The sequence below is a fragment of the Pelophylax lessonae genome (genome assembly GCF_965119305.1).
Source record: "Pelophylax lessonae genome assembly, chromosome: 7".
In the NCBI taxonomy this organism is placed as follows: Eukaryota; Metazoa; Chordata; class Amphibia; order Anura; family Ranidae; genus Pelophylax; species Pelophylax lessonae.
In genome coordinates, this window is record NC_138774.1 from 145126024 (window position 1) to 145138797 (window position 12774).

At 44.1% G+C, this 12774-nt stretch overlaps 1 protein-coding gene across 1 annotated transcript in view; it reads right to left on the bottom strand.

Moving 5' to 3' along the window:
• RNF128 (ring finger protein 128) overlaps nucleotides 1-12774 on the bottom strand; it is a 99535-nt gene that overhangs the window by 71256 nt on the left and 15505 nt on the right. Inside the window, exon 2 of the mRNA XM_082264010.1 lies at nucleotides 3574-3821. Within this exon, the coding sequence (XP_082120136.1) occupies nucleotides 3574-3821 (248 nt within the window). The remainder of the gene's footprint in view (nucleotides 1-3573; nucleotides 3822-12774) is intronic.

Genomic DNA, 12774 nt, shown 5'->3' on the forward strand with positions numbered 1-12774 from the left:
TTTTTAATATTTTTTATTGCAAAATTTAACATCTGTATATACAATATGTATATCCTTTACATTTTCATACATATGTAGCAATATTTCCAGGTGTTGGGCCTGATGTGGGTCTGCCATGGTCACCGGTAACACCAACAGCACATCTCAGCTGATTGCCCAAGTGTGAGATCTCAAAGAACTGTCCGGTATCTTTGTTTGTTTTGTTTATTTTATATGGGGATGGGAGATGGAAATTAGTGGGATAATCCTCTGGCTCAACTAGGTACAAATTGGGACACTTGAGAAAAAATTGCCTTTCAGCGCTGACTTGACGCCGGCTGGATGCCGACCAACGCTTGCTGGCACTGTCCTGAAGACTGACTTCTGACGCTCTGGTTAGCTCAAAAGTCTTTGACACTGCTCCCTCCAGTCCTTCCTGACTGAGGTAGACTTTAGTAACACTGCTGCAACTCTTAACACTGTACTCTTTACACTTCCACTGTACACTAAATACTTCAGGGCCCAACCACTGGCACACCCTTTACTCTTCAGGGGGGAACACTGGCACCCCCTTTCCTTGCTCCTGCACCGGCTAGCTAGCTCCAGGATCCCTCTGACCTTCTCCGGAGTGGTCCCCTCTCACTAGGCAGACCCCCAGGGGCAGTTTGCAGTACTGTGCTCATGACTGGGAATGCTTTCCTGAAACCAGTCCCCTCTCAGCTCCGCTGGGCCTCAGCACACCGGATCCTCTCAGCAGCTCAGCTCTCTGTCCCCTCAGACAAGCCGCCTGGGACACCAGATTCCTCGACAGGAGGATAGACAGCCACACTCTCCCTCCTGTGGCTCTGCTTCCTGCCAAAGACGCTGCGTCATGTGCACCCCTCAAACTTATACCCACCCCCCAGAATACTGTGCGGCAGAATCTGCCTTTCTGGGATAGATACAAGCCTGGGTGTGCCATTGGGCGGGTTTCCTCCACTGCCAAATGAGAACCCTCATTGAGCACAGTGGGGAACTCCCCCAGTCTCAACAGCCACACCTGGGAACCATGGCAGCCTAGCTGAAAATCATAACCCTGCTGATAAGCAAACAAGGCCTACTACACTTTACCTAGCACCTACATCTTAGTCCCCCAAGGAGAACCCTTTATTCAAAACGCTCAAAACTACTAATAACTAAATCATACAACTCTAATTCCTTTAACCTGGTTGCCACTGTTCACCCTTTATCTACACCACCTTGAAGCATTTTTCTGTCTCTTTTCTTTTTTACTTCCCCCTTCCTTTCTTTTTTTCCCCCCTTCTCTCCTGTTTTCTTAAGATCGCTTTTTACTACTTATCTTCCATTCCTAAAGTAACATTAGCATTAGTCCATACATACCATATCCTATGATATTTTTGTGTCACTCCTCTATGCTCATACATTATTTTTTCATAGGGTAGTATTTGATTACCTGCTTTAATTCATTGATCCATTTTACCAGAATTTGCTTCCGTGCCAGAAATAAAAAGTTTCCTGCAATAGAATCTTAGTATGTCGAGACCATGTCTCATCCTTTAGTATTCCCAACAAACACACCTCAGCAGTACACAGAATTGATCTACCCAATACAATTGACAGCTTTTCTATTACTTGCTTCAAATACCCTAAAATAAGATCACAGTGCCACATTAAATGTAAGAAATCTGCCCTCTTGGTGGCATTTCAGATTCTCAGCAATTATATTATTGGGTCATTAGGTCAACTAGATACACAGTTTGAAGATGAACATTTGGCAAATATCTACATCTAGCGCTCTACCCCAAACTCGCTCATCCATGTCTTTATGGATCTTGCTTTGTGCACTGGTCTAAATCATATGGTGGAGGTGGGAATTATGGTGTGGGGGTTGGGCTTGGCCCCTTAGTTCCAGTGAAGGGAACTCTTAAGGAGTCAGCATACCAAGACATTTTGGGCAATTTCATGCTCCCAACTTTGTGGTTACAGTTTGGGGATGGCCCCTTCCTGTTCCAACAGGACTGTGCACCAGTGCACAAAGCAGGGGCTATAAAGACTTGGATGAGCAAGTTTGGGGTAGAGAACCTGACTTTCCTGCAGAGTCTGGACCTCAACCAGATAGAACACATTTGGGAGGAAATGAAGCGTAGACTGGGAGCCAGGCCTTCTCGTCCAACATCAGTGCCTGACCTTACAAATGCACTTTTGGAACAATGGTCAAACATTCCCATAGACACACTCCTAAACTTTGTAGACAGCCTTCCCAAAAGAGTTGAAGCACTGCGATCCGCCAGCCAAGACGCACAAAAAGGGCCTTTATCCTCTTAAGCCTTTTACCACACATCAAAATGTGAGTTTACATATGCTTATATGTTAGAATAAACCTTTGAAGGTCTACACTTAGAGGCGCCTCTGTCTTTTCTTCTTTTGCCTGCATTTTAGAAACCCCGCTTCAGTCTCTCTCTTCCCTTCCCCCCCCCCCCACAATCTGCTGATGGCTGCCTCTGACACAAGTGGACTTTATCATCTTACGGTGCCCCCCACAGTGCAGGACACTAAGTTCTATATAGACTATAATCAGCCCCGATTTCAGTTGTTTTTTGTTATAGATATAAAGAAAAAAAAAATTATTTATATTATATATATATATACATACATACATACACACACACACACACACACACACATACACACACATATTACACACACTGTAGATATAGCTATATATGTGCCATTTTATATGCAAGAAGACTTGTATATCTACATATTCAGTACTGAGATTTATAACAGCATAACCAGGTTGTTTAGCGGCATTTTCTCCAATGCATTTAGAGAAAAACAGCTAGGACATTTTGCTGTCCCTAATCTGTAATTGAACAGTGAAGGAGCGTATACTAAATAGATCATGTCTCTGTCAAGCTTTCCTCTCCTCCTGTCAACATGTTTCTTGCAAGCACATGTGCACTCCAGTACAACTTACTGACTCCAAGCGGTAGCCCTCCCTCACTCAGAGCTCTTTGGCACATGGGGTTATGGGAAGTCGATTTGGAGTCTAAGGGAAACTATTCTAAGTACCCAAATAAAATATATAAATATTGTTTATAATGAATACACACACATATAATATATATATATATATATATATATATATATATACACATACACACACACGTACACACACACACACACACATATATACACATATACACTTATTTTTTTTTTATATTATTTATATTAAGTTATATTTAAAATCTTCCACCTGGAGTTAATTTTGAAAGTTTTATTCTGCTTCCTATTAATAAAAAGATTTCCTTTTAAATCCTTTAATATTTAGGCCATGTTGCAATAGTTCTCCTGCCACAGGCAAAACGATTCAACATAATGCATCTACAATTTTTCCTAATGGATATCACTTCCTCACCGGCTAAAAGCTTCAGAAACTCGATCACAAGCAGAGGAGCACCAATAGAGTGACATTTTACTGGTGTGGGCAGTTAGGGAACATCAGGAGAAGGCGAGTTTAAAAACTTAGTATGAGGTTATGGAGCCATGAAATTAGCTAAATAATCATCACAAACACTTAAAAAAAGTTCTTACCATTTTTTGGTTCTGAGCTCGTGTGTGTCTCCACCGGCGAGCTGAGTAAAAGATGAAGTAACCCACTGTAGCTGCCGTGACAACGAAAAAGGAAATTGACACAAAGAAGATGGAATAGTGGTTTACCCAGGAACCATGTTTCTTTCCCACTTCAATAACCATGGTGACCTGAATGCCATTATGAATCAAGTTTACAATCTCATTCCCTTTCATGTTTCCGATCATAATGGCAACTGTATCTTTTGTGCCTATAAAATAATAGCAAAAAAAAAAAAAAAGGCTGTTAGCAAAATTTTAATTCTTTGCTTTAGAAAACCTACATATGAAAAGATATTTTTACATAGAAAACATAACATGTTTAATTGGTTCTTAGTTTTCCCCATTCTTACCAGGAGCAGATGTATACCATTGAATGACAAGTTTACCTTTTTTTTGCTAAAATACAGCTCCCCTAATGTACCAATATAGCATTAAATGTTCTTTTGCAGAAAAAAAAAAAAAAAAAAAAAATCTATCCTAAACAACCCTTACTTCCGAGTCAAGCTGGTTGTAAAAAAAAAACAAAAAAAAAAAAAAAAAAAAAAAAAAACACACGTCATTACTTTTTGGACAGACCTTAGGATGTGAAAACTATTAAGACATAGGAAGGAATTCACCAGCTAACTTAATTAAAACACACCCTGCAGCTGCCTTGCCCTTCCAAGAGATGGCTCCCACCCACCTCCTCAGTCCCCCGGTTTTCCAATGCAATCAGTGATCACCATTCTCACTAAATATACACGCATTCATATTTTTTCCCCACCATAACTTTCATCTTGCATTGATTTGGCAGTGTGCGCAGGAGCTGAGCGATCCGATAACAGCATATGTGTATAGAGCTGTGTAACGGAACCGTGACCCACAATGCGCTTGTGTGCTTCCATCAGAATACCGCTTCCTCCAGTCTTGAACATAGATATCAGATATTGTAGCCACAATATACAAGTCTAGCACGCAATAGCTTGTATAAGATCTGTAACATTTATTGAACAAAAACGCACACCGAATATATACCCCACCAGGTCAGGTGCCTGATTACATTATCATTTGCAGATGCAATTGTGTACAGAATTATAAACATATCTAAGGAACAACCAACACAAACAGTATTCTACTTTCCCACTAGCAACTAATAGAGGACAGTGATTTAACTTGAGCCAACTAGCAGACTTGCCGTCATGGAGCTCATGAAGTATAATGCACATTATTATAAGTGTAAACGCATCCCCACAGTAGACAATAGGTGAGTTTTAATCAGCACAATCAACAATGTGTGGAAGACAGGTGATTGAGCTGATATTAGCATCTGCCATGAGTCCGACTGTGCGAGCAGTCCTCTATTGGCAATAGGCTGCTAGGCCTTTAACATGGATCCTAGGCCTAGAGACCCAGAGTCTGTGTCTTGGGGAGATGTGGACTTGAATCTAAAAAGTAACATTACTCCAAGAGTCCCCCCAGCATACCCACAAAGAGCAGTGTTCCCTCAAGCCAGGGCCCATAGTCAGTAGGCAAGAGGCTAGCCTGAAGTCCCCTCCAAAAGCCCCTGTCCTGAGTGAGTTTGTCACAAGCTGTACAGTATTATAAAAACAGGAGAAAATGTGTCCAAGGTTCTGCAAATATCACTGTACAATCTCCTTTAGATCTGCCATCAGTTATGTAGTGCAAGGGCCTGCATGATTGAATACAGAGTGTCCCCTTATTATATATAGTTTCGGTATATCTAAAGGAGGAGATTGTAAAATCAGATTGTATAGCGTATGGCCACCTTTATACTTCTAAAATTAACTAGTTGCGCACCAACTATTGTTGGCCAACAATTGTTAACTCCACACCAAAACGCATAAGCAAACATGAAAAAATGTGACAAAACCCAGCAAAAAAAAAAAAAAAAAAAAAAAAAAAAAAAAAAACACAAAACCAAAAAATAAAAAAAACAACGTGCAACCTGCATCACGCCAAAAGGTCCCATACAGGGCAGTCCATTGAAATCAACGGGCTGCCCTATGGGTGTCATGAGAAAAAAAAACGAGCCAAAAAAAGTGCGCTCCCACTACGCTAGGTGTAAATAAGGCCTAAAAATGAAATTGGTTTACACAAGAACAATGAATTACTCAAACAGAAAATGCGAGCTTTGGCTTGCGTTTCAGAAACACACTGCAAACACCAATAAAGCACAGTAAAAATGCACCACACTCCGCAAAAAAAAACAAAAAAAAAACAAACACCACGCATGCAGGAATGAGAGTTCCCCCCTCGCAATGAAGTAAATGGGGCCTGACAGCTGAGTGTCCCCAGCTACTCCCTCCTATATACTTGAATAAAGTTGGTCATACACTATGCAATCTCTGTACAATTTATTTTAGCTTTAATAGAACCTGGAGCAATCTATTCAATTTGTATCAGACAGGCCTTGCACTACTACATTGCTGAAGTAGATCTAAAAAGGAGATCATTGTACAATAAAGTGAACGCACCCCATCACGCCCCTTTCTGGGATGCAGCAAGGCAAGGCAATTTGGGATTCAGAGCTTACTGGATGACACAATTTAGGTACCCGGTAACTTTTTTTCTAAGAAGTCTTCCAGGGCAGCACCTGAGAGATAGGCTCCTCCCACCTGAAACAGGAAACACAGTCCACCATTATAAAAATTCCAGTCATACCTTCAGCCTCATAAAAATGCCAGTCATATCTTCAGAACGGATGCTGCCCTGGAAGGCATCTTAGAAAAAGAGTTACCAGGTACCTAACTGTAGCAAGTAATACTTACTAGGGAGGGGAAAAGTCTGGGGCACCTTACGACCAAATATCTGGTCTTGACTGGACAGCTGGTCAATATGGTACTGCCTTGCAAAAGGTATCAAAGCTCAACCATGTCGCTGCCCTGCAGATCTGCTCCGGTGTTGCCCCGGCTCTTTCTGCACTTGACGATGCTTAAGCTCTGGTTTAGTGGGCCGTGAGGTTTAGTGCTTGGTAAGAGTTTTGAATATCAAGTTTTATCCATCTGGTTATCATACTTTTTGAAGCCGACTTCCCTTTGTTCACTCCTGCATAGAGGATGAATAAAGTGGTTGTTTCTCACCACACTTTAGTTCTTTTGGAGGTAAGCTATCATGATCTTTCTTACATCCAGCTTGTTATAAGTGGCTCTTTCTACTATCCATAGAATTTAGAAGTCAAGGAATAACCACCTCCTGAGTTCTCTGGAAAGTTGGAGACTTTGGTAGGAAGATGGGTCTGGCATGAGTATAAAGGTTATCTGACAGAATTAAACAGTAAGGTTCATGGATAGAGCCTGAATTTTGCTGACTCTTCTTGCCGATACCAGCGCCACCTAGAGTACTGTTTTTAGTGTGAGGTATTTATCTGAACTATCCTCTAGTGGTTCGAAGGGTGCCAAGAGGAATCCTTCGAGTAACGTGGTGAGGTCCCATGTTGGGAGTTCTGCTGCACTTCATGTGTGCGGCTTTTCTTAATGAATCTTATGAGCGTGTCTTCTGCCAGCCTAATATCTAGGTGGGAAGATAGGGCTGCCACTTGAACCTTAAAAATGTTATGGGAAAACCCCATGTCCGCTCCTTCAAAAAAAAAAAAAAAAAAAAAAAAAAAAAAAAAATCTAAAAAACTGCTGAAACAGACCCCTTGTCGGGGTCTCCTTTGTTCTCGTACCAGAAGACAGTTTTCCCTCACTCTCATAGATGGCTTTAGTCACCGGTTTTCTGCTGGCTAAGATGGTGTCAATTACCCTGTTAGACAGACCTTTGTTCTGCAACCTCGTTCTTTCAGGCACCAGGCTGAATACTTCATGACCTTGTGGCTTGGGTGGTTGATCTGCCCTTGCCACAGGAGGTTTGGCATGTCTGGAAGTGTTAGATGAGGCTGTATGCCGAGGTTTCTTATGTGACTGAAGCAGGGTCCCCTCTGGCTTGAGCCTGCATGGGATCTCAGCGATAGTAGTAAGTTTACATCGTACATGCTCTGCCCTGAGCCGTGCAAGCAAGATATGCTCTTTTGTAGATTGGCATTTTGTTTGTCTGCTGATTCGCAGACTAGAAGCTCGTCTGGACATAGCCCTTACCCTATGATTTGGTGCATTAGTTTTTTTTTTTTTTTTTAGGGCTTCGGCCCTTAGCTTTGAGCAGATCCTGGGTACTGACGAGACGCCAACCGGCAGAGCTGTGTATAGAAGATGTGGAGGGGAAGCTGGCCCTTGCACCACAAATCCTAGGCATCTTTGAAACTTTTTTGCTATAAGTACATGTGGATGTGCCTCCTGACGATCCACTGTGGCTATTAAGATTCTCAGGTACTTGGTCGGGGGGGGGGGGGGGGGGGGGGGGGGGGGGACCCATAGGAAAAAAAAAAAAAAAAAAAAACACAACGAATTGAGTAGCCTGCTTTTCCATGATTTCCTCCCCTGGCAAGCGAGAAGCATCCCACCTTCTCCCCGCCTGGGGAACGTCATTGTTTTTTGTTCTTTAGGATGGAAGGCTTGAGGATCAACTCTCCTTTGCCTTGTTTGTTTTGTTGTGTCCAATGCTTTTTTGGTCCAGTTTTCTCAAATCTTCTGGACTGGCAAAAGGGTGTTTTCCCCTGGCTCTTATCGGTTTGAGGAAACACCTAGTTTTTGGCTGTGGTTCTGTCCAATACCCTTTCCAGGTCTGGTCTGAACAGTAAATCACCTGTGAAGGGATGCTGCATAATCTATTTTTGAAGGTCAGGTCTCCTTCCCATGGACTTCAGCCACAGGCCTCTCCTAGCTGAATTAGGCGAGTGGTCCTGGCGGATATCCTTATGGATTCTGTTGACGCGTGCGGCAGGAAGGCTGCTATTCTGGTTAGAGTGGGAATGGTTTTTACCAGTTCCTCTTGGGGTATCCCCTTCTAGAAGTTCTTGCAACTGTGTTAGCCAGACTAATAAGGCCCTGGCCATGCAGGTGGAAGCTATAGATGGATTTAGATTCCCTGCTGCGACTTTCCAGGCTCTTCTTAGAAGTACTTCAGTCTTTTTATCCATAGGATCACTGAGAGTTCCGGAGTCGTCAAAAGCTTGGTCAGCTTGGTTTGCGATTCTGGCGAGAAAAGCATCTACCTTGGGGCACTTAGCCCAGGGTTTAGTATCCTTCTCAGTGAATGAATACCTGTTGTTTAATTGCAGCTGGGGTAAAGAACTTCTTCTCTGGTTCTTCCCATTCTCTTTAAACTTCAAGCTTTTTAGAGATTCATGTACCGGAAATGTTCTAGGTTTATTTGGTTGTAAATCTTTGTACATCTTATCGTGTAGAGAAAGCTCTGCGATGATTTGCTCTTTGATATCCAGTGTATGTGCAATGGCTCTCAGTAAATTATTCATGTGTTTCGGAGGGAAAAAGTTTACCCTCTGCTCGGACTCCGGTAATGAGGACCCAGCATCAAAGGCCACCTTCAGATTCTGATTCCGAGCTAGCTGCATCAGATCTCTGCTCCACTTGATCCACCTTATCCCTGCTGCATGAGGGGATGGGTGCATTGCTGGTAGATGGCATGCTGGCCTGGCTGCAGCCTCCAGTTTTTCTATGGCTGCAAGAAGGGGACCCATTGTGCTTTTAATCTCCTTCTTAAAAGAATTAAGCACATCTTTGAGGAACCCCTGTGATTCCTTGGCCACCATTTTAGTGATGCATTTCTGGCAGAGGTTTTTTTTTTCATTCTGAAGGAACTTGTGACCGCAAGAGGCGCATGCCTTGCTATTGGTATTTGCATTTTTCTCTTCTGGGGTCTTTGTAAGTAAGCACAAAATACCCAGTGAGGCAGGCAATTGCCATACACAACAATAAAAAAAGTTTGTTGGTGAGGTAAGGACAGAGAGAACTCCAGAGTGCTCTGGCTTACCTTGTAGCTATCCTGACCAGCAGGATCTGCAGAGCAGGGTGGGGAGGCATCTGACATGGTCAGTCTCAGAATGGGAACCACAACATAGGGGGCCTTTAACTGCTTCCTGCCCAGCTCCAGCCCCACCCCAGCTGCCCCCATACAGGTTGGTGAACATACCTGTATTGACCCATCCTGGTATTCTATGGTCAGTCCCATCATCTGTTTTGTGAGTTTCCTTGTATAAAAACCACGCCGCCGCCCGTAAGTGATGTCAGTGGAGATACACTGCTCCATTTTCTACTTCCACCTCCAAGATGGCTGGGGACCGGAAGTGACGCGATGTTCCCGTCCCGCCACCATCTTGCTCCTCCAAACCACTAGGAGCTGCAGGAACCCGAAGAGCCCACAACTGCACTGCTAATGCAGTCAGGTGGGGGCGCCCGATTCGCGAGGCTACCATATGCGGGGGGGGGGGGGCGCCGCCCGCCGTACAGGCCCAGGGCTCTGCCTGGAAGCTCTTTGAGGTCATGACCAGGTTTTTTTGGGGGGGAGGGGGGGGGGGAGGAGAGAAGCCGCCGGCATCCTGATAGCTGGGGAGATGGTTGCATACCTCTTAATAGGGTGAAGCCAGTGGTTCAAAAATTTTAGTAACCAGTTCCGACTTTCAATGCACCGTGACCAGCGAGCCCCCCCCCTTTCAATGCACCGTGACCAGCGTGCCCCCCCCCCCCCCTTTCAATGCACCGTGACCAGCGTGCCCCCCCCCCTTTCAATGCAGCGATCATCGTGCTCGTGCCCCCTTTCAATGCAGAGACCAGAGTGCCCCTTCAATGCAGAGGTCATCATTCGTGCCCCCTTCAATGCAGAGATCATCATTCGTGCCCCCTTCAATGCAGAGATCATCATTCGTGCCCCCTTCAATGCAGAGATCATCATTCGTGCCCCCTTCAATGCAGAGATCATCATTCGTGCCCCCTTTCAATGCAGAGACCAGCGCGCTGCGTGCCCCCTTTCAATGCAGAGATCATCATTCGTGCCCCCTTTCAATGCAGAGACCAGGCCAGCGTGCCCCCTTCAATGCAGAGTGAACAGCGTGCCAACTTGCCAAGCCCCCCAGACCAGTGCATTTTATTTACCTGTTGTAGCGCCTTCTTTGCTTCAGTCCCCGTGTCTCCCGCGTCCCGCCTCCTCCTCGGCCAATGCCATTGGATCCGTGTGACAATAGCAAATTTTCAGTCGCTATTGTCACACAATGGGTGGGCTTGGGGCGCACTACTCTGAGCCCCGGGTCCACTCTTTCCTACTAGAACTAAGCGGGGAGTCGCAGGGACTTCCTGGGAGGCGGCGGCAAAGAGGAGAAGGGGTGACGTTACTGGTTGTTAGACGCTAAGCGGCTCTAGCCTAGCAACCAGTGCAGTGTGTGGGCTCCGGCCACCTCCCTGCAGCGCCGACAGAGGAGGGAGCAGCAGAGCGGTCATCAGGAGGATGATTTTTATATTACAGATGGTCAATCAAACTCACAACACAAGGCGGTTCTGCGAACTTTCAAAACGTTAGTAACCGGTGCGAACTGGCTGAATCCCACCACTGGGTGAAGCCTCAGGCGGGGGCTGCTTACCCCGATGTGCTGCCCCTGACCCGCACTGCCCAAGGCTCGCTGAGCTTGATGGGAGGCTGGTCTGGGAGCCTCCTGCAAATAACACAGAGACTGAAGAAAGTAACAAACAGATGCAGCTCCTGTGGGTTCGGAGGAAACACAATCAAACTGAGGCTGAAGGTATGACTGGCATTTTTATAATGATGTACTAATGTGTTTTCTGTTTCAGGTGGGAGGAGCCTCTCGTGCTGCCCTGGAAGACTATTAGAGAAAAAAACTTTAAAACACATTTGACATTTAAAAGCTTCCATGCATAAGGCAATTGAGAGATAAGCACATTGGTATGGCTGGGCCAGAAATAACAATAGAAATAGGAACTAAATATGAAAGTGATATTCTGCCCGAAAAGGTTAACTTAGCCTTTAAAGCAGAAGTAACTAGAAATATTTTTCCTTTCGGTACAGTTTGATATAAATAGTTCTAAACCACCTACCTACTATGGAGTAGGTCCCCTTTTTGCCATCAAAACAGTCAATTTTTCTGCCAAAACAACCCTGACCTGTCGATGCATGGATGCCACAAGACCTCTGAAGGTATGTTGTGGTATATGGCACCAAGCGGTCAGTAGAAAATCCTTTAAGTCCTGCGAGTTGCCAGGTAAGGTCTTTATGTAGCTGACTTTTTGTTCCCCCCCCCCCCCAAGCCCATCCCACAGAGGCTCTATTGGATTGAGATCTGAGGAATTTGAAGGCCAAGTCAACACCTTTAATTTATGTTCCTCAAACCATTCTTGAAAGATTTCTGCAGTGTAGCAGGGCATAGTATACGGTTTAAAGAGACCACTGTCATCAGGGAATACAGTTTCCATTAAGGGGTATACTTGGTCATCAACCATGTTTAGATAGGTGGTACATGTCAAAGTAGCAGCCACATGAATGGCAGAACCCAAGGTTTCCCAGTAGAATATTGCCCAACAGATCACACTGCCTCCGTTGGCTTACATTCTTCCTATACCGAATCCTGGTGCCATCTCTTCCCTAGGGAAGTCACAAACACACACACACACACACACACACACACACACACACACACACACGACCATCCACATGATATAAAAAAAATAAAAACATGAAAAAACATGATTCATCAGACCAGACAACCTTCTTCCATTGCTTCGTGGTGAAGTTCTGATGCTCACATGCCCATTGAAGGCACTTTTGATCGTGGACATGGGTTAGCATGGGCACCCTGACCAGACTGTGGCTGTGCAGTCCCAAAAACATCAGCTTCAGGGACAACATGTTTTCCTCCTGCCTAATACATCCCACTAACTTTAAGATACCATTGCAAAGAGATAATCAATGTTATTCACTAAACCTATCAGGGATGGCTCACTGTCAAGGTCTTATATAGTTATCAACCACATATACATAAATTTTCCTCCAAATATAATCTTGCAATCTGTCATCCTGCACATACAACAGGTGATATTAAGTAATGCATATAAAAAGCAGCACTAGAGGTTTATAGTTTGTATTGCTTATGGATTGTATTCCATCAGTCAGCCTGTTCAAAATGGTTAAAAAAAAAAAAAAAAAAAAAAAAAAAAAAAAAAAAAAAAATGCAGTGGTAAATCATGGAGAAACTAAAGTAGGGATAGGTGTAAAAAATATGTTTATAATATATAGTGTATTGTACCAACACCTCTGTAAATA